Source organism: Tachypleus tridentatus, chromosome 2 (assembly GCF_004210375.1).
Source record: "Tachypleus tridentatus isolate NWPU-2018 chromosome 2, ASM421037v1, whole genome shotgun sequence".
In the NCBI taxonomy this organism is placed as follows: domain Eukaryota; kingdom Metazoa; phylum Arthropoda; class Merostomata; order Xiphosura; family Limulidae; genus Tachypleus; species Tachypleus tridentatus.
The window spans coordinates 55795747-55818510 of NC_134826.1; the positions used below are offsets into that span (position 1 = coordinate 55795747).

At 33.7% G+C, this 22764-nt stretch overlaps 1 protein-coding gene across 1 annotated transcript in view; it reads right to left on the bottom strand.

The window, feature by feature from the left end:
• The window catches only part of LOC143245503 (glutamate receptor-like), a 59461-nt gene that overhangs the window by 31591 nt on the left and 5106 nt on the right, over positions 1-22764 (bottom strand). The window contains exons 2-6 of the mRNA XM_076491865.1: positions 15376-15522; positions 14242-14490; positions 11950-12200; positions 8168-8302; positions 6031-6231 (exon numbers count right to left, since the gene is read on the bottom strand). Coding sequence (XP_076347980.1) covers positions 6031-6231; positions 8168-8302; positions 11950-12200; positions 14242-14490; positions 15376-15522 — 983 coding nt within the window. The remainder of the gene's footprint in view (positions 1-6030; positions 6232-8167; positions 8303-11949; positions 12201-14241; positions 14491-15375; positions 15523-22764) is intronic.

Consider the following 22764-nt stretch of genomic DNA (forward strand, 5'->3'; position numbering starts at 1 on the left):
ATTTGCTGTGAAATTCATCATGATAATTAATTATAAACAAGCTGGAATTAACTTTGAAATTCATCATGGTGATTAATTATAACCAAGCTGGAATTAGCTGTGAAATTCATCATGACAAATAATTATAAACAAGCTAGAAATAGCTGAGAAATTAGTCATGCAATTAATTATAAATAAGCTGGAATAGGCTGTGAAAATCATCATGATGACTAATTGCAAACAAGCTGAAATTAGCTGTGACGTTCATTGTCACAATTAATTATAAACAATCTAGAATTAGCTGTTAAATTCATCATGACAATTTATTATAAACAAGTTAGAATTAGATGTGACATTGTTTGTGACAATTTATTATAAACAAGGTGCAACTATTTGTGAAATTTATAATGATGATTAATTATAAACAACCTGGAATTAGATGTGAAATTCATGGTGACAATTAATTATAAACAAGTTGGAATGACCTGTGAAATTCATCGTGATGATTAATTACAAATAAGATGGAATTAGCTGTGACATTCTTTGTGACAATTAATTATAAGCAACCTAGAAGTAACTGTAAACTTCATAAAAAATTAATTATAAACAAGCTAGAATTAGCTGTGAAATCATTTGTCATAATTAATTATAAAAGGAGTAGAATTAGCTGTGAAATTCATCATGAATACTGATTATAAAAAGAATGGAATTACCTGTAACATTAATTGTGACAATTTATTAGAAACAAGCTAAAATTAGCTGAGAAATTTATCATGACAATTAATTATAAAGAAGTTGAGATTAGCTGTGACATTAATTGTGACAATTAATTATAAACAAGTGAAATTTAGATGTAACATTCGTTGTGACAATTAATTATAAACAAGGTGCAATTACCTGTAAAATTCATCATGATTATTAATTGTAAACAAGTAAGAAGTAGCTGTGAACTTCATCGTGACGATTAATTACAAACAAGCTGGAATTAGCTGTGAAATGCATCATAATAATTAATTATAAAGAAGCTCAAAATAGCTGTGGCATTCATTGTGACAATTAATTATAAACAAGATAGAAGTAGCTGTGATACTGATCATAACAATTAATTATAAACAAGCGAAATTTAGGTGTGACATTTGTTGTGACAATTAATTATAGACAAGGTGCAACTACCTGTCAAATTCATTATCATGATTAATTAGAATTAAGCTGGGATTAGCTGCGAAATTCATTGTGAAAATTACTTATAAAAGCTGGTATAACCTGTGAAATTCATCATGATGATTAATTACACACAAGATGGAATTAGCTGTGATATTTATTGTGACAATTAATTATAAACAAGCTAGAAGTAGCTGTGAACTTCATCAAGACAATTAATTATAAACAAGCTAGAAGTAGCTGTGACATTGATCATAACAATTAATTATAAACAAGCAAAATTTAGATATGGCATTCATTGTGACAACTAATTATAAACAAGGTGCAATTACCTGTCAAATTCATCATGATGATTAATTATAAAGAAGTTAGAATTAGCTACAAATTTAATTATGACAATTACTTATAAAAAAGGTGGAATTAAATGTAAAATTCATCATGATGATTAATTATAAACCAGCTAGAATTAGATGTGAAATTCAATGTGACGATTAATTACAAACAAGATGGAATTTGCTGTGAAATTCATCATGATAATTAATTATAAACAAGCTGGAATTAACTTTGAAATTCATCATGGTGATTAATTATAACCAAGCTGGAATTAGCTGTGAAATTCATCATGACAAATAATTATAAACAAGCTAGAAATAGCTGAGAAATTAGTCATGCAATTAATTATAAATAAGCTGGAATAGGCTGTGAAAATCATCATGATGACTAATTGCAAACAAGCTGAAATTAGCTGTGACGTTCATTGTCACAATTAATTATAAACAATCTAGAATTAGCTGTTAAATTCATCATGACAATTTATTATAAACAAGTTAGAATTAGATGTGACATTGTTTGTGACAATTTATTATAAACAAGGTGCAACTATTTGTGAAATTTATAATGATGATTAATTATAAACAACCTGGAATTAGATGTGAAATTCATGGTGACAATTAATTATAAACAAGTTGGAATGACCTGTGAAATTCATCGTGATGATTAATTACAAATAAGATGGAATTAGCTGTGACATTCTTTGTGACAATTAATTATAAGCAACCTAGAAGTAGCTGTAAACTTCATAAAAAATTAATTATAAACAAGCTAGAATTAGCTGTGAAATCATTTGTCATAATTAATTATAAAAGGAGTAGAATTAGCTGTGAAATTCATCATGAATACTGATTATAAAAAGAATGGAATTACCTGTAACATTAATTGTGACAATTTATTAGAAACAAGCTAAAATTAGCTGAGAAATTTATCATGACAATTAATTATAAAGAAGTTGAGATTAGCTGTGACAATTAATTATAAACAAGGTGCAATTACCTGTAAAATTCATCATGATTATTAATTGTAAACAAGTAAGAAGTAGCTGTGAACTTCATCGTGACGATTAATTACAAACAAGCTGGAATTAGCTGTGACAATTAATTATAAGCAAGCTAGAAGTAGCTGTAAACTTCATAAAAAATTAATTATAAACAAGCTAGAATTAGCTGTGAAATCATTTGTCATAATTAATTATAAAAGGAGTAGAATTAGCTGTGAAATTCATCATGAATACTGATTATAAAAAGGATAGAATTACCTGTAACATTAATTGTGACAATTTATTAGAAACAAGCTAAAATTAGCTGAGAAATTTATCATGACAATTAATTATAAAGAAGTTGAGATTATCTGTGACATTAATTGTGACAATTAATTATAAACAAGTGAAATTTAGATGTAACATTCGTTGTGACAACTAATTATAAACAAGGTGCAATTACCTGTAAAATTCATCATGATTATTAATTGTAAACAAGTAAGAAGTAGCTGTGAACTTCATCGTGACGATTAATTACAAACAAGCTGGAATTAGCTGTGACAATTAATTATAAGCAAGCTAGAAGTAGCTGTAAACTTCATAAAAAATTAATTATAAACAAGCTAGAATTAGCTGTGAAATCATTTGTCATAATTAATTATAAAAGGAGTAGAATTAGCTGTGAAATTCATCATGAATACTGATTATAAAAAGGATAGAATTACCTGTAACATTAATTGTGACAATTTATTAGAAACAAGCTAAAATTAGCTGAGAAATTTATCATGACAATTAATTATAAAGAAGTTGAGATTAGCTGTGACATTAATTGTGACAATTATTTATAAACAAGTGAAATTTAGATGTAACATTCGTTGTGACAACTAATTATAAACAAGGTGCAATTACCTGTAAAATTCATCATGATTATTAATTGTAAACAAGTAAGAAGTAGCTGTGAACTTCATCGTGACGATTAATTACAAACAAGCAGGAATTAGCTGTGACAATTAATTATAAGCAAGCTAGAAGTAGCTGTAAACTTCATAAAAATTAATTATAAACAAGCTAGAATTAGCTGTGAAATTCATCATGAATACTGATTATAAAAAGGATAGAATTACCTGTAACATTAATTGTGACAATTTATTAGAAACAAGCTAAAATTAGCTGAGAAATTTATCATGACAATTAATTATAAAGAAGTTGAGATTAGCTGTGACATTAATTGTGACAATTAATTATAAACAAGTGAAATTTAGATGTAACATTCGTTGTGACAATTAATTATAAACAAGGTGCAATTACCTGTGAAATTCATCATGATTATTAATTGTAAACAAGTAAGAAGTAGCTGTGAACTTCATCGTGACGATTAATTACAAACAAGCTGGAATTAGCTGTGAAATGCATCATAATAATTAATTATAAAGAAGCTCAAAATAGCTGTGGCATTCATTGTGACAATTAATTATAAACAAGATAGAAGTAGCTGTGATACTGATCATAACAATTAATTATAAACAAGCGAAATTTAGGTGTGACATTTGTTGTGACAATTAATTATAGACAAGGTGCAACTACCTGTCAAATTCATTATCATGATTAATTAGAATTAAGCTGGGATTAGCTGCAAAATTCATTGTGAAAATTACTTATAAAAAGCTGGTATAACCTGTGAAATTCATCATGATGATTAATTACACACAAGATGGAATTAGCTGTGATATTCATTGTGACAATTAATTATAAACAAGCTAGAAGTAGCTGTGAACTTCATCAAGACAATTAATTATAAAGAAGGTGGATATAGCTGTGAAATTCATCGTGACAATTAATTATAAGCAAGCAAGAATTAGCTGTGAAATTCATCATCACAATTAAATACAAACAAGCTGGAATTAGATGAAACATTCATTGTGACAGTTAATTATAGACAAGCTGGAATTACATGTGAAATTCATTGTGACGATTAATTACAAACAAGATGGAATTTGCTGTGAAATTCGTCCTGAAAATTAATTATAAACCAGCAGTGATTAGGTGTAATATTCATTGTGACAATTAATTAGATGTGACATTGGTTGTGACAATTAATTATAAACATGGTGCAACTGGTTGTGAAATTCATCATGATGATTAATTAAAAATAAGCTGGAATTAGTAGTGACATTCATTGTGACAAGTAATTACAAACAAGCGAGAAATGAGCTGTGAAAGTCATCGTGACAATTAATTACAAACAAGCTGAGGTTAGCTGTGAAATTCATCATGGCAATTAATTATAAACAATCTGGAAATAGCTCTGAAATTCATCGTGAGAATTAATTATAAACAAGCTAAAATTAGCTGTGAAATTTATTATGATGATTAATTACAAATAAGCTAGAATTAGCTGTTAAAATTGATTGTGACAATTAATTATAAGCAAGCTGGGATTAGCTGTGAAATTCATCGTGACAATTGCATATAAACAAAATAGAATTACCTGTAAAATTCATCATGACAGTTAATTACAAACTAGCTGGAAAATAGCTGTGACCTTCATTGTGACAATTATTTATAAAAAAGCTGGGATTAGCTGTGGAATTCATCGTTACAATTAATTTTAAGCAAGCTAGAATTAGCAGTGAAATTTATCACAACAATTAAATATAAACAAGTTGTAAACTTCATAATAATAATAACTCATGAACAAGCATGTATTAGATGTGAAATTCAGTGTGACAATTAATTATAAAGAAGCTGGAATTATCTGTGAAATTGATAGTAATAATAATTATATACAAGTGAAAATTAGCTGTGAAACTCATCGTGACAATTGATTATAAACAAGTTGGAATTAGGCAAAAGTTATGGTAATAATAAATTATAAACAAACTGAAATTGGCTGTGAAAATGGGCAATGTTGGATAGACTAAATAAGTGTATGTAATCACAAAAATAATTTTGGATAACTTCCACCAGAAAGTACACTGGCTGATAAGCATACACATTGTCGTACAACTAATCCTGCAATAATAATTCCTAAATTGTAATAAATTTGCACTCCACATCTCTTAAAATGTGTCAGTCTTCTCATTCACACATCCAATATTCATATCAAGACAAATCTAAACAACTGAGTGAACAATCATTATAGTTTACTTTCAAGTGCTTTTATTGGCCCCCTCTAAATTTCTGATCGTGAGCTAGGGTTTAGCTTGTTAATTTTTCTACTGCTTCTCTAACACATTTTTATATTTTTATCTCATTATACAATTTTGTAATTTAGGTCATTTTCTATGACATTTCTAATCATGTTCACAAATGGTCTGAATATCATCAGTCAGTTTTCCATTAGACCAACAAATATATTCTCTGGGCAGACTTGTTACACAAAATGTAAAAGAAAATGCATTAAAATGTAGTACTCTGCATGATATATTAAATCAAATACAACTTAAAAACCAGCCTACATGTCACATGATAAAGTAACTCGGAACAAAATATTTGATGGCATAACATTGAAACCAAAGCACACACCATATAAGAAGCATTGTAGAATAAAATATTAGATAACAAATCATATTATATACCTGTTTCACATACTGGGCTATTACTGGACCATGTTCAAATACTATGGATGGATCCTGAAAACAATTAATTCCTGCAGTACCATTAAAAAAGACTTTTCCATCATGTAAGTTTTCCTGTAAGATATTTGGTTGATCTGCGAGCAAACTTGAAATGGCTGAATGAAGCACATACAAACCATCGTAGATCAAAACTGCTTCAACCTAGCATATAGGAGAGTTTATTCAGTTTAAAGTATAAGAAATAAAAAAGAAGACATTTATTAGCGTGTCCTGATATAAAACAAAGACAGTAACAATTCTAGACAGAACTTAGAACTGTATTAAAATTCTCTCAAGGTTTCCAAATAATCTAATTATTTGACTGATAGAACAACAGAAGCATTAGAAAATGATGTTATATATACAAATCTTTAAAGAATATAAAAAGTGATATTGTGATGAAATAAGTTTGTAACTGTGGAACATAATTTAAAGAAGTTATTATAGTTTAATTACAGTGAAGTACAGTTCATGATGACGAGAAACTCACTTGAAGTAAAAATGTATCTCAAGATGGCAGTATTAAAATTTCTATTAAAATAAAGCAAGAAACAACGTTTTGACCTTCTTAGGTCATCTTCAGGTTAATAAAGAGAAAGTTTGAAACTGACCATTGCCGGACACATGTCTTAGGGATGAGAGTGTAAACGAGCACGGGATTGTAGAGAGTGTTGTAGTTGGAGTGTGTTTTTGTGTTTTCTTATAGCAAAGCCACATGGGGCTATCTGCTGAGCCCACCGAGGGGAATCAAACCCCTGATTTTAGCGTTGTAAATCCGTAGACATACCGCTGTACCAGTTGGGGGCTGCAGTTGGATGTTAGGTTATTAAAAAACTATCGAAAAAATCATATGCACACACCTAGATTAACAATACAATCAGCAACAAACAAACAATAATTAATCCAAAGATACAAGAAACTACAAAACCTTATACTGCTGCATACCATATGTTCCCGACATCAGCAAAAAAATAACACTGAACAACAATTTTTTTGAAAAGTTTTTGCTGATTGTGACAGGCATGCACAAATATAGTTTTGGTTTTGCTTCATCACGTAGGAACTCTGAGAAATAGACAGTTGACTGTTTACCGGCAGTAACGTATTTAACTGCGTTTATGTTTCTAATACGCTATTAAGTTCAACATAATTAAAAGTGTTTTGCTCCTGATTTTCGTTTATATTCAATGTCTGGTGCATCACGTTGCAGTGTCCAACAGTAGTCAGCAAGCGTTGACGGATTTCAGTTGCTCTGATATCGTTTTTCCATTGTAGCAATTGTCCTGGTGATAAATGAAGATTTCGATGAAACGGTACGTGATGGGCAAATTTAGATGTGATTTTCGTGATCAGCAGCTAAAAATATATAAGAAACACCCAACAGTGTTCAAGAAGCAAAAACTTTGTTGTGCAGTGTAACCAACATCTAGAAAACTTATAATAAAACATAACATCACAGTAAACATCAAACCTTTTTATACTGTGTAAAAACTACAGGGACGAACACAACACCAACATAATTAATAAGATACAATGCAACAACTGTCACAACTTCTATGTTGGAGAAACAATCAGAAAAATGGAAACCAGATTCAAAGAACAAAAAAAAAAAAAGCCCACCTTCACACATTTGCGAACACTGCAAATCAAATAAACCATAGAAAATACTCAGATACTAAGTAGAGAAACAAATATAAACAAATGCAAAATCAGAGAAGCCCTATTTATACAATAATAATTAAAACCAAAACTAAAGCAATATAAAGGAATACCCTCATACCTATACTAATTAATAACCTAACATTTAACTGCAATGCCCCCTACAATCCCATACACGTTTAAACTCTCATACCAAGACATGTGCCTGACAACGGTCAGTTGCAAACTCACTCTTTATTAACCTGAAGATGACCTAAGGAGGTTGAAATGTTGTTCTCTACTTTATTTTACTAAAAGTTTTAATACCTGTACCAACCGTCTTGAGATACAACGAAGTACGGTGTTCTGCATGATACCCAGAGCATTACAAAAATGTTTTCTTTAATAATAGTACAAATTCCTTAAGTGAGATACATTTATAAAAAACTTCTCAACCTACAGTAACTTGGTCATTTCCTACTTCTGGCCTTTTCCATCTTTCAAGAAATTTGTTAAAAACGTCATCTTCTGTGTTTACTAAGCGAAATCCTGTGATATTCACTCCTCTCAATTCAGTCCAAAATTCATCTACTGTCTATAGAAAAACAGAATTACCTTTATGCAGATTACTAAAAACAAAATACAGAATATACTTAGAAGAATTTACTAATCAGTTTTCAGGAGTAACTAACTATGTCAAGTTTATTTTCAAGCTGAAAACATAGCGTCTTTGAAATATCATTCATGACTAATCATGCTTAAATACAATGGGAAGAGATTAAATGGTATACACTTTTTAGGAGGTTATATCACAAAAGTAACTTGTAAACATTTTTCTTATAGTATTTTTATTGAAGCAGCATCAAAGTAGAAATGTTGTCACTCAGTTTGATCGCCCAGTTAAAATCGTAAGGAAAACATGTGACATTAAAACACTCTTACTAGACATGTTTTCATGCCTAATAAGGTAAATCCTTGCAATGCCTTTAAAAAGGAACATAAAGTTAGTTCTTTCAAACTTAAGTTTTAATAAGACAAACGGCGGAGAATGGTAACTAGTTCCCACTAAGTAAGAGCCAATCCATCAAAGGTTAGCTTCCAGCTACCAGTTGGTATCTATTATACAGGTGGGAAAATTGGAACAGATCAGGTAAAGTTTGCAACCATCCAATTACAAGTTCAAAGCACAAAACCACTGAGCTATGTCATCCCACTTCATGCCTAATACAAGTTGCAAAAAATAGTTTTAATAATTCCTGAAATTGAAGGAGAAGACGTTGTTGTGAATGTTTCATAATCATTCTTTTATGTTTAACTTAATAATATATCATTATCTTATACTCCAAAACAGCAGATGGCACTGGATAGTTAGCCGAGCACAAGCACGTGAATGTTAATTGATACAATCAATCCTGATGTATTTGATTTAGTTGAATAAAGCCATATTCCACTCTGATCTTATTATTATTATTCTCATAATCTAAATCAGTTCAACTTATTTAACTAAATTATATAACCTAAACTAATCTTTTACCATTGATAAATTTCTTAAGTCCAAGAAATTCGATATTGAGCCAAACTGTCTCACAACTGCTAAAGAATGGAATCACTGGTACTTTTGAAAACTTTCTACATTTAATAGCTGAGCCCTCTGTGGAAAAACTGGCAGTCTTATTAAACTATGTTTCACCAGCTGTATATAAATACATACCTGATTAACACTCCAAGACTTATACAAATAACCTAAATACGATATGTATGCCAGAAACATACTTGTGGCACACTGAAAGGAGCCTGGAGAGTCCAAACAACATCCAGTGGAAGTGTCTTTGGATACGTCATAGTATGCGTAGTATACTATGTCCAGTGGAATTACCTTGCATAAGCCTGTAAAATTAATAAGTACAGTCTACCCAAGTAAAAATCATCTGGGAGAAGTTCCTTGGATACATAATATTCAATAATTTGGCCAAAACGTCCAAGAGAAGTTCCTTATGGTGCATTCAATTATGCCAACTGTTGTATATGTGGATAGAAAATGTCCTGTGCATATGGAATTTATCATCAACAAGTATAGCCTACCTAAGAAAAAACATCTGGGGGAAGAGCCTTGGATCCTGAATATTATGTTATCATATAATAATTGTTTGGTAATAAGGTATAAAAACTTGCCTTACATAAAGTCCCATTTTGTTTTTTATACAAGTCTACTTAGGAGGAAATCTCCTCAGTTCACCAGGAACTGGGTAACAAATGGAAACTCCACTACAAGAGAAAGGGGAGCAGTACACATTGCTGAGACTGAAGAAAAGCCATACCGGCGAAGGTGTAATAAATGTTTGCAGTTCCCTCTTTTGAAAGACCAAAAGACCCCAACTGGAGGAATCACGGAGCAACAGAGATGAGCATAAGCCCTCATCTGCTTTATTTATAAAGTCCATGAGTAAATACTTACTACTGAATAAGCAGCTGGTAGTCCTACAGAAACACCCAATCTCAACAGTGAGCATTACAGAAGTATACAGATTTAGTGGTAATATAATATTAAGCATACACTTGCCATCAGGCTGGTTCCTGAAATATGATATATATCAACTCAACCCAACCAGTTAGCAAAAAAGACAATAGATTGCAGGTAACAGAGGAATTTCATGGAACAAATAGACATAAACAAGAACCATGAAATGAGGTAGTACAGTCCACACAACATTGCTGGAAATGATTTAGACATAGTAGTCAATCCAGATCCAAATGGAGGAAGTGGGAAAAAATGGAAGATGAGGAAATGAGGAAAAAGGTTAAACAACCTTCCCCATCCCCAACAGCCAAGATCTTGGGAAGGAAGTTTCGATCCCGGTAGAGGATAACATACGAGGAATAGTAAAGATGCAGGAAGCATTAAAAACATAAATACTGAAATGACAAGGACTGCATGCCAGAAAGAGATGGAAATAGGTTTTGAGGGAAAGATGGTACATTGGGTTCTAAGGAGAGCTTGACAGTACATGAAAAACAATACTGATATCCCAACCTAACAGAACAAAGGAACGTGGCAAACAGACCAGATGAAAAGAATAACTGGAGAAAAGAGGGGTTTCTGGAAGCAGGAGAAACAGATGTTTGACACAGCAGACCTAAAACTAAAAACAGTTGACACAGATAAACCCTAATCAAACAATCATGTGGAATGGGCATAAGCCAAGGTAAGTGGACCAAAGTCTAAAGTAAAACCAATGCCTCTGGTACAGACCAGGAGGAAGGCCTTCTGAAAGAGTAGGGTAAAGTACTACACATGGGGCAAGTCTCTAAGCTTAGAGAAGGGACCAGACAAACGCCACATGTACAGATGGAGCTTGGTGATGTTGAAATGAACTATGTTCAGTCGTTGTTTTCAGAGGAGCTACTGAGACAGAGTTAAGGGCAGGGGATTTTGCTGGAGTAAGGGTCAGAGCAGAGTGAACCACATCTAACTGCACCTATATGGAGGAACAAGCAGGACGTGACAAGGAGTGGTAAAGACTGGACATGAGTCTAATTGGAGAGTAGGTATATAAGTGAAGACTGCTCCAAACCTGATTGAATGCATCTACTCCCTGAGCTGAAAGGTGTTAAATCAGAGACAAAAGGAAGGGATTCTGGCTTTCCAGTGAGTAGTAAAAACATTTATATCTTGTGTTCCCAGTTAAAAACACACTCACCAAAAAAAGGGACCACTCCGTTGAGAAAACCTGGTTGGGTCAAATAAACAGTCGGCCAACAGATTCATAATGCCAGAAACGAGACACATCTAGATCACCAAGTAGCGGTTGTGGGCCCAGTAACAAAGATCCAGTCTGAAAACACATAAATCTGGATTTGGTTCTCCCTTGCTTGGTGATATAACCCACAACACTGGAATAGTTAGAATGAACCATAACCACTCACATTTCAGCATTTATACAATTACTCTTAAAGTGTTATACTACATGTATAAACAGCCTTTTATAGGATATCTTGTATTTCATCGTAAAATCAAAGTGAAAGGCCTCACAGTAATGATTTGTAAATCTGCAGTGATCAAATTAAAAGAAAAGTGAAGGGAAACATTTACTCCAATCTACAATATTTTTATGATAAGTTTTAATCCTGTTGGTCTCTATTGCTTCGCCAGCTTTTGACGTCTAAACAATAACTTAGAAAGAAAAAGCAAATAACAATGCATTATGTGTTACTTTAAGACAATATTAATAAAAAAAAACTTACAGGATGAACTAGGAGGAAGTGGAAGTTACGTTTCTCTATAGTTACATCATTCACGACATTCACAATCAAATTCTTAGCTAAAGCTGGTGTAACATCTAAGATGATGTGTTTTATACTTTCTCTTTCAGAAAGTTCAATTTGACGTAGGAAGTTATTTGCTTCTTGAGCACTGGCTATCCTTTTCAACTCCTTTATTTCAAGTTCAGTTATTCCACTGGTCAAATCAAGCAGATTTTGAAGCCTTTCAGGCCCTACAACACACAGTATGGCCCATTAATATTTCATCTACAAAGAATTCATAATGTGAATTATTGTTGAAAAAAATGAATTCAGTATTCAAACATTATATGCTATTGCAGTGATAAAATACCCTTAATACTAAGTAATTTATAATTCACGTTTCTGTTAAATTTTCACAATATAATAATAACTGATATTAAACACTTTCTGTCAAGAAACACTACATTATGTGCTTACACACAGTCTCCTGTATTAAACAACTTAAAAAATAAATGACGTCAGTCTCATAATATCTAATAATTAAATGTACATCGTAAGTGATATAATGAATACAATGCATGTTCCTATTTTTATTTAACATTGCGTGTAGTAATTTGTTAAAGATGTTTTCCTCACGTTCCTGATTGTAAAATATGTAACAAACTTTAATAAGGTAAAGAGTAAACAATAATTTCTGGGACCTTATAGTTATTAACTATTTTCTTCTCTCATTTGGATAATAGGTCTGTTTTACACAATTTGAATAGTAAGAAAGTGTTTATCAACATAACTTTATTTTTGTGATACTCTTCTTTGTATATTAATTTTAAATCACCATCATCTTGTTTCGTCTTCTTTGACAATTCTCATCTTAAACCGTATATTTACATTGCAAGTACACTGTATTTCAAAATCTCAGTTAGGTCGGTGCAGCCTGACAATTGAAATCTTTTGTTTGAATTACTTATTCTGTCACACGTTATGCACGTTGATACAGAATATGCGTAAGTATTTTGCATCATTATATCAATCTCAGGATCAAACGGTTAGCATGTCCAAATTGTGAATGCAGAGAACATGGGTCAAGTCCTGTTGCTTCAAAAACACCATCCGCACTTTAAAGCCTTGTTCGACAAGACAAGAGTAGCCCACGAGCTGGCAGTGAGCTGTTGGCTATCTACTTTTTAGTCAGTTCATAATTAGGGACACTATGCGAAGATAGTACTTGTACAGCTTTGCATGAAAAAATCTAAAACAAAAATTAATATATTTGTTTTTGGGCGATGATTCAATAGCATTACTATACAAAGAAACACAATCATCTAATTAAGATTGTGTATCAAACACGCTTGACTGCTTATAATAACTAATTTCTTGTTGTTTTGTCTCATTCTTTAAAGAACGAATTTGTTGACAAATTCTAGAGTTAAATATTTCTTATAAGTTAAAAAGTTTGATATTCTTAATTTCTTTGTGTTTTCCTTATATCGTGAAAGCTCGTTTTATAAACATTTTAACCATATGTTATTGTAGGAAAAGAACTTTAAACATGTGAATACGAAAGAGAAAAAGCAGGTTTATGATATACATTAATATTAAACTTTTCATTAGTATTAGACTGAACGATTATGTGATGTGTACTAATTTAAGTGTCTTGGGTTCTTCCTCAGATAAGCCTCAGTGGCACAGCACTAAGTCTGCAGACTTACAATGCTAGAAACCAGATTTCAATACCCGTAGTGAGCACAGTACAGATAGTCCATTATGTAGATTTCTGCTTAACTACAAATAAAACAAAAAATCCACAGATATATTGGCTATATAGAAGAATAATGTCACGTTAAAGTTTTAATCTTAATATCATCAGAATGAACGTAATGTAGTACAAGTATTTCTAATCTTATGAATAATTCTACTTGTTTGTTGTAACTTGGAATCTCCTTAAATCAAACAATGACTTCAGTAATCTACTATTAAAATTAAACGAAAATCTTTAATAAATAATTGGTTTGTTTGTTTTGAATTTTGCACAAAGCTACACGAGGGCAATCTGCGCTAGCCGTCCTTAATTTAGCAGTGTAAGACTAGAGGGAAGGCAGCTGGTCATCACCACCCAACGAATAGTGAGACTGACCGTCACTTTATAACGCCCCCACGGCTGAAAAGGCGAGCAAGTTTGGTGTGACGGGAATTCCAACCCGCGGCCCTCGGATTACGAGTCGAGTGCCTTAACCACCTGGCCATGCCGGGCCATAAATAATGGGACTTTTGATACACGTGTTTGAAACTAACCATCTTCTCGGTCGTATAAGTAAACTACGGCGGTCCACTTGTAGAAGCGGATAATGTCCAACACAGCTAGTGAAGTTTCTGGTTGAACACTGACACCAAAGAGAGCAGCAGCAGATGGAAGAATTTTAGGAAACGATGGGCTTATGAAAGGAACTTGAAATTTATTTGTGTAAGATGCCAAAGTCGGGTAGGATTCAGTAGAAGACGGGCCAACAAGTGCAAATATTCCTCGTGATAGAAGACGACACACTGTGAGTAGAGAACAAAAATAAATTACAACAAAATCCATACTCAGTGTGTAATACGAGTGGTTCATTACTTTAACGGTACATAACTAGTATTAGACAGGTGAGTAGAGTATGATTGTCAACTTGCATTACTATATTAATTACAGTAATATAAACTACGTATTGTATAACATCTCAACACTTTTAGTTGCAGTTATAGCTACGGGTACGCAAGAGTTATAATTTATAACACTATGTAACACAAATTTTGTTCCTGGATAGTATGCGTTAGATCTTAACTGCTTATGTTGTAAATGTACATGAAATGACCATTATTCCCTTCAAACTTTGCTTTTGTGACCTGGAATATGAAATTTAGAAATTAACCTATTTTCTATGTAAAAACGGGCAAATTTGCACATTTTCATTTACATAAGGTCTAAATAAAACAACATATGAATCAAGATTTACATGTATTTATACTAAAGTTATACAAAAATGTTTAGAAGTGAGTAGTTTTTCAAGATTTGCGGCTGTAATGTAAATCACTTTCACATATCAGCCCCCAAATATAGTCTCTCATCATGTTTTCGTTATACGTTCCCAAGTCACAAAAGCAAAGTTTGAAGAGAAAAATAGGCCTTTTCCATTTACTTTAGGCATAAGCAATTGGAAAGTAACACTTCCTGCCCAGGAACAAGAAAAAGTAAAAAAAAAAATTACATAGTGGTATCTGAGAAAAAAAAAACATATTGCACAACATAGAATCAATATAACTGGATTCACCGCGTATAGGAAAACAAACGTGTATAGTTTAACACGGGAAGAAATATAGACAAGCAAACACCGTATCATACATATTAAGAAAGTTAAATATACAGGTTTACAAAGTAATGGTAAGAAGTACCTGCCATCCCAACATTATACGAATCCATCCAGTCTACCTTCTCTGTAATAAAGTCTATCTTGAAGGAACTGGTATTACTTCGCGTTTCATGGTCGTAGAGCCTCAGTAGAGTCACTGTTGAATGGTCTTCTGGTCCCAGAAGTACTCCTGGTGAGATTTAATAGAAGTCTATAAACAACAACTCGCAAATCTAGAAGTAAACCACGCCATTTAAGGACAAGGAGGCTGATTGCCCATCCAAGCGCGTCTGCTGAACTAAACTAAAAACAACAACACTGAAGCTAACTACTTATCAAGCTTTTCTTTAACATTTGTTGTATTTATCACATCTAAAGGTCAAACACTCTGTCAGAATTTATATCTGTGTCCTTTATTACCGTTCTCACCATTTAGTAAGGAAAGATGACGTATAAACATTATCAATTCCTTACTCAACTTTACATACCTCAGTCAGGTTTCATATAATTCTTCTTCTTTGAGGAAACACTCATTTCAGAAAATTTAGTCTGTCCTTATATGATAACCTCTCCATCCCAAATATCATCCTAGTAGCTTTTTCTGAACTCTTTCTGACAGTTCAATGCCCTTTCTAAGAACTCCAGATGTGACCTAACCACTAATCTATTGAAATGAAATTATAACTCAATAGGCTCGTATTCAGTTTTTCTGTAGATATAACGTAAAATCCTATTTGGCATACTTCAGAACAGTAAACTACTTGAATGGCTTAAGAAACTGGTTAAAAACATAAAACAAAGATTATTTTCTTCAAGAACACTCTTAAAGCTATTCTTATTAACACTATATTCATCATTCAAATTATGACAATACACATTCATTAGATTGCATTTATTTTAATTAAAACACATTTGGATTTATTAACTCAAATGACGAAATTTTCTAAATCCTTTAAGTGTGCTCCCCAGTGGCAGAACATTTTATCTGCTGACTTACAACGCCATAAAATGGGTTTCGATACCCGTGGCGAGCAGAACGCAAATGGTCCCTTGTGCTTAACTATAAACAACTGATGTAAATCAAAATGAGCAAAGTTTCTAAGACTGAGCCCTGAGGTATCAGACATTAATCTAGTTTGACTAATCTCCATTTATAGCAACTCATCTGCTTTCTTCTATCTAGTCACTTTTCTATTCAACAAGCCAACTTTTTCCCCATGGCCAGGTGGATTAAAACGTTCGACTCGTAATCTGAAGGTCGCGGGTTCGAATCCCGGTCCCACCAAACACGTTCGCCCTTTCAGCCGTAGTGGCGTTATAATTTGACGGTCCATCCTACTATTCGTTGGTAAAAGAGTTGCTTAAGAGTTGGCGATGGGTAGTGATGACTAGCTGCCTTCCCTCTACTCTTACACTGCTATATTAGGGACGGCTAGTGCAGATAGCTCTCGAGTAGCTATGCGCGAAATTCCAAAGCAAACCTATCCCCCAAACCAAAAGAGAGAACTTTTTAACAAGCTTTTGTGTGGCACCTTGTCAATTGCACACCCATACAATTATCTGCACAAGCAGAAACCTTTTCAAAGAATGTCAAAAGGTTAGAAAAGTAAAACACAATTTTAAATAACTCACAAGTCTCTCTGAAAACAATATCACCATAGAGAAAAACTAGCTTTAATCTATTATCCAGTTTGGTTTGTTTCGCACAAAGTTAATTGAGGGTTATCTGTTCTAGCCGTCCCTAATTTAGAAGTGTAAGAGTAGAGGGAAGGCAGCTATTCATCACTACCCATCGCCAACTCTTGGGCTATTCTTTTACCAATGGATAGTGGGATTAACCGTAACATCATAACACTCCCACGGCCGAAAATGTTTGGTGTGACGTGGATTCGAACCCGCAACACTCAGATTACGAGTCGAGTGCCTTAACCATCAGACCATGCCAGACCACTATTACGTAGCAGAAATTTCGTTATATGTTTATACAATTGTTAAAACCAGTTACTGAATCGTATCATTTTTACTGCAAATATATTTAATATAATTATTGCCACAGAAGAGATTATTATATTCACCCATTCATATATTTTTTTAACCAGTTCTTTACGTTTTCGTAAGAGTGAACTGATTAATTAAGAAAAGCGCTTGGAATATTTTCTTTATAATATCTTACAAGACTTCTGTAAACTGTAAAGCATGTTCTGATTTTCTTTACTGATAAATACGTTTACGAGAAATAGACACTTATTAATAAACTAACAAATTAAGTTAGCAATGTGCAAATTAATCACGTCTTTTGATAAAATTCTACATTTCAAACCACTATTTATTCATTTACTCGCTGTTATAAAAAATATTTAATTTACACGGAAAAAAAAAGAGAAAACAGAACGTAAATACATGTTGTTATTTTCAGAACAAATCTACGAGACAAGGGACAAGCTGTTCATCGCGGGGAATTTTAACGTTTAAGTCCATGCAATTGCCACTATATGCACGGTGATTAATGTGGACGAACTTTAAAAGACGCACATACCAAGGAAGCAGACTGCAAGATATTTAATGCAAATTGACTTAAAACATTCGCACACATATAGAAATAGTTACGCTTCATTTCAAAAGTGTAAATTATGTACCACAATTAATTGAAAACGCCCATCAGTATCACATATAGATTTCTTAAATTACCACAGAGACGCCCCTTCAGATGACGTTATGCTTTCTAATATCAGCACCCACATGTTACTGGGTTAAAATGTCAAGGATGGGCAGCAATACTTCATACATGTACGAGCTAAACGGTAAGCCTGCTATCTTTCAATTTTATCCATACTTTTATGTTTAGACGTTATTGTCTGCACTGTTTCCAAAGTATTAAAATTACCTATGAATATCCTACAAACTACACATGGCCCAAGAGCATTCGCCTTTTTATTTAATCGAGTACTATGTTAACAGAGGTCATAAAAATCCAGACACAACCCGGAAATGTGTGTTTTTAGTGTCTCTCCATTTATCAGACTCAGAAAAACGTCAGAAATATCTGGAGCGTTAAAAATATCTCTTTTGAACTTTCATGTTCCACTAGTGAATATACCTGAACACACCTAACGTAAAAATAGGTTAATAACACTTGGTATCAAATTACCTTTAAGAACAATAGTCAGTTGCTTGAAGGAAGTGTTCTAGATAGTGTCAAAACAGAAGCCAATAAACATTGTCCGAATTAAAAGAGAAGATGTGTGTCACTACTGGATAATGACCTTAATCTAATAAGTAGGTGTGCGTCACTACTAGATAATGACCTTAATCTAATAAGCAGGTATGTGTCACTACTATACAATGACCTTAATCTAATAAGCAGGTGTGTGTCACAACAAGACAATGATCTTATTCTGATAAGTGGGTGTGTATCACGACTAGATAATGACCTTAATCTAATAAGTAGGTGTGTGTCACTATTATATAATGACCGTATAAGGAGGTTGTGTTACAACAAGACAATGATCTTAATCTAAAAAGTAGGTGTGTATCACTATTAGATAATGACCTTAATCTAATAAGCAGGTGTGTGTCACTGATAGACAATGATATTAAACTAATAAGCAGGTGTGTGCCACTGATAGACAATGATATTAATCTAATAAGCAGGTGTGTGTCACTGCTAGACAATGATCTTAATCTAATAAGCAGGTGTATGTTACTGCTAGACATTATAAGCAACACATTAAAGGTTATCTAATAAACAATAAGGCAAATAAATGATCGTTAGGTATAGGTGCAGGACACACAAGAGCTGGGGACTATTTAATCTACGTGTACATAAAGTACAAAAAAACAATCTGTGAGTCTGTCCGTTTATCTGTTATCTAACTACTGCTCGGTTATTGGGTCAACTCCAACAAATTTTGTGGAATGATAGCCTGGAACAAGTGGCGCGTTAATAGGAAGTTCACAACCCTTTTACTCCCCATTATTACTGTTATTGTGCGTTTATTACTTTTGGCGTAAGTTAGCTTTAACTACATGTATATATGACGCCACGTTCTTACACACACACACACACACTTAATAAAATACTTTATTAAATTTTCCGTCTCCAGTTGGGAGAGCGGTAAGTCTTCGGATTTACAATGCTAAAATCAGGAGTTCGATTTCCATCGGTGGACACAGCAAAGAGCTTGCCGTGGCTTTGCTATATGAAGTCACACACAAATGCGTTATATTTTCACTACTGTGTGTAGGAGGGAATACAAACAAACGTCTTATATACTTCAGAGAGTAAACTAGCACTCTCTCCGAAAGAATGGAATGAGCAATAATGGCCACCACTAATGAAATAATACATAAACTGAGATGAAGTTGATACGACAACAGCCATCATAACGCTTATACTATGAGACATTCGTGAGTTATACCCACTTCTTTCTTTGATCCGTGACCTTTCAACTTATCCCATAAAATACTTTTGCAGCCAATGACCGTCAATTAATTAACAACGTAAAACAAGACATAAGAACCAGGTGTTAAAAGTATGTAACCCTGACCATGATACAATGTATCATGTTTTAAATGCATACGGAAGTGAGTTCTTAAAACTGATGAGATAACAATCAATTGTTTAGTAATATGTGTGAAAGTTAGGAATGTTGTATTATTTATCACAGCTTCAATCCCCAAATGTTTCAAAATAAATTCATATCCCAGACAAGGAAGAGTACCCCTTATAAAGTTCTGTTTGGTACACGTATACCCCTCACAAGTTAAATTAAAACAGTAAAATAAACCCTCGGCACAACTCTGTAAACAAATTTTACTTGAAAAATGTTGTTACTTTATATGTGAAGCAAACCTATAGGAGATGACGTCATAACTATTCTTAGATATTTATAAGTTTAGGTTATAAATAATACACACATTCTCTCAAACAGTGGTAAGTCTAAAGACTTATAACGCTAAAAACTGGGTGTCGTTAGCTGTGGTGGCCACATCACAGATAGTCCATTATGTATCTTTGCGCTTAACAATAAATAATAAGTAATCTATTGAGATATTTACAGACAAACGCTGTAAGCACTATATTGGAGATAATGCTGATTTACCGCAATATTTTTCTAATATCAGCAATAAACTTAATTTAGGTTCTCTCAAACATGCTATAAATTGTAAAATTTGAGGAACCACATGGTAAACTATAAAAACTATACATTCCTTTACAAACGTATCCGCCCGAGTTACATTTAGGCGTACAATTATATAAATCCTACAACATGACGACGTAAAATCACTTCGTTCATTTATAAGGAGTTTTACCCCAGTAATTTAGATACAAGTACTTCACCATACTTTTGAAATTATGGTATTTGATTCCGGGAGATGAGAGGGAACACTATACAAATATTTAACCCTTAATAAGAGTGGGAAAGAGGTATGTGTTTGTATCACATAGATTTTACCCTAAACAGTGGAAGGATGTGTGAATGTAAAAGATGTGAAACCCTATTTCAAAAGATGGTCTTTTCTTCATCAGGGAAAATTGAAAACAACCAAGTATGATAAATGATGGAGTGATGTCATGATAGACAAAGTAGAAGGGCTGTTAGAGGTGTGAAACAAGAATGTAAGGAAGGCTGTAATAGTTATTGAAAAGTAAAATTAGAATATCACAAGAAAATCGATTAACGACAAACAATCAAACATATCTCAAAATTTACAAACTTAGCAAATCATCACAAAAATAACTATAATGTCATAGCTATATCGAGATATTTTAAACCCCATGCTATAAACGTATATTGAAGATAATATAACCTTTACTTTGTAGGGTTAAGACTAATATTTTAAAAGCATATTTAAATTACTTTTGTTGCTTTAAACTTGCGAGCTAAAATCCTAACTGAGTTCTGTCTCAACTCATGGAAATTAAAACCCTTTAGTTAAGTATACTCTTCAAAAAAAGAAACGCAAAAGGGATATTTTTGTTATTTTAAAGAGAAATATATGTAATAACATTACAAGCTCAGAGTATGTGATGTTACACGTGTTAAGGCGCTGATTCTCAGACCAAAATGACAATAAAAGTTGTGCACTTTGAAAACGGAGGAAAACATCGGATTTTTCGCCAAAACGCATTCGTGTCCAATAAATTTGTTTGAGAGATCTGCATGTTCTACAAGTGCAACATGTGCAAAATCCCTATAAAAGTGACGGGTTCTCGGTTTCCATAGCTCAGTGTTAAGTCACCAACACGCAATACAGTTACGCCAAGACTGACTGAAGCACAACGCAACAACGCCATTGGTCGTTGGAAGCAGGCGAATCTCGATCAGATGTTGCCAGAGCTGTGAATGTCCACCCAAGCACCATCACAAGGCTATGGAATCGTCACCAACAACATGGATCAACTCGTGACCGTCCACGATCTGGCAGACCTCGTGTGACCACGCCCGCACAAGATCGCTACATCCGGTTACGCCACCTTCGAGATAGGACCACCACTGCGACGTCTACTGCCTCAACCATACCAGGGCTGCGTAGGATTTCCGATCAGACCGTACGCAACCGTCTACGAGATGCAGGAATCCGACCTCGACGTCCAGTCAGAGGCGTCATCCTCACCCAGTAACATCGTCAAGCACGACTGCAGTGGTCTCGGGCACATCGGGTATGGCCTCATCGACGATGGAGGCATGTTTGGTTCAGCGATGAATCACGTTTTATGCTTCGTAGGCAGGATGGAAGGACCCGTGTTTACCGTCGCCGAGGTGAACGTTTTGCAGCAAACTGTGTGCAGGACGTTGACAGATTTGGTGGTGGCAGCATCATGATGTGGGCTGCCATCGCCTACAATGCCAGAACAGACCTTTTGCACATTCGGGGAAATCTTACGGCTCAACGATACGTCGACGAGATTCTTAGGCCCCATGTGCAACCCATCATGGTGAACGTCAACGACGTTTTTCAACATGACAAGCCCGTCCTCACACAGCCCGACTCACCACTGTCTTCCTGAGACACCACAACATCAACGTTCTTCCCTGGCCCTCCAGATCACCAGATTTAAACCCCATCGAACATCTTTGGAACGAGTTGGACTGACGTCTGCGACGGCGACAACCTCAACCGCAGACTCTACCTCAGCTTGCAGCAGCTTTGCAGGCTGTGGACAGCCATTCCACAGGATGTGCTTCGTCATCTCATTGCTTCCATGGGCAGGAGATGCCAAGCAGTTATTGATGCTCACGGGGACATACTCGTTATTGACGTTAAACTTCAACTAGTGAGCGTGGACTTCACCTTTGCAGACTTTGGATGTTTAGCAGTGAATGTGCAAAGTTTCACACATGTCATACAGAACTACCCGGAATAAACTTGTTGACAATTTGTCTCAAATTTTGCCTTTTGCGTTTCGTTTTTTGAAGAGCATATCATT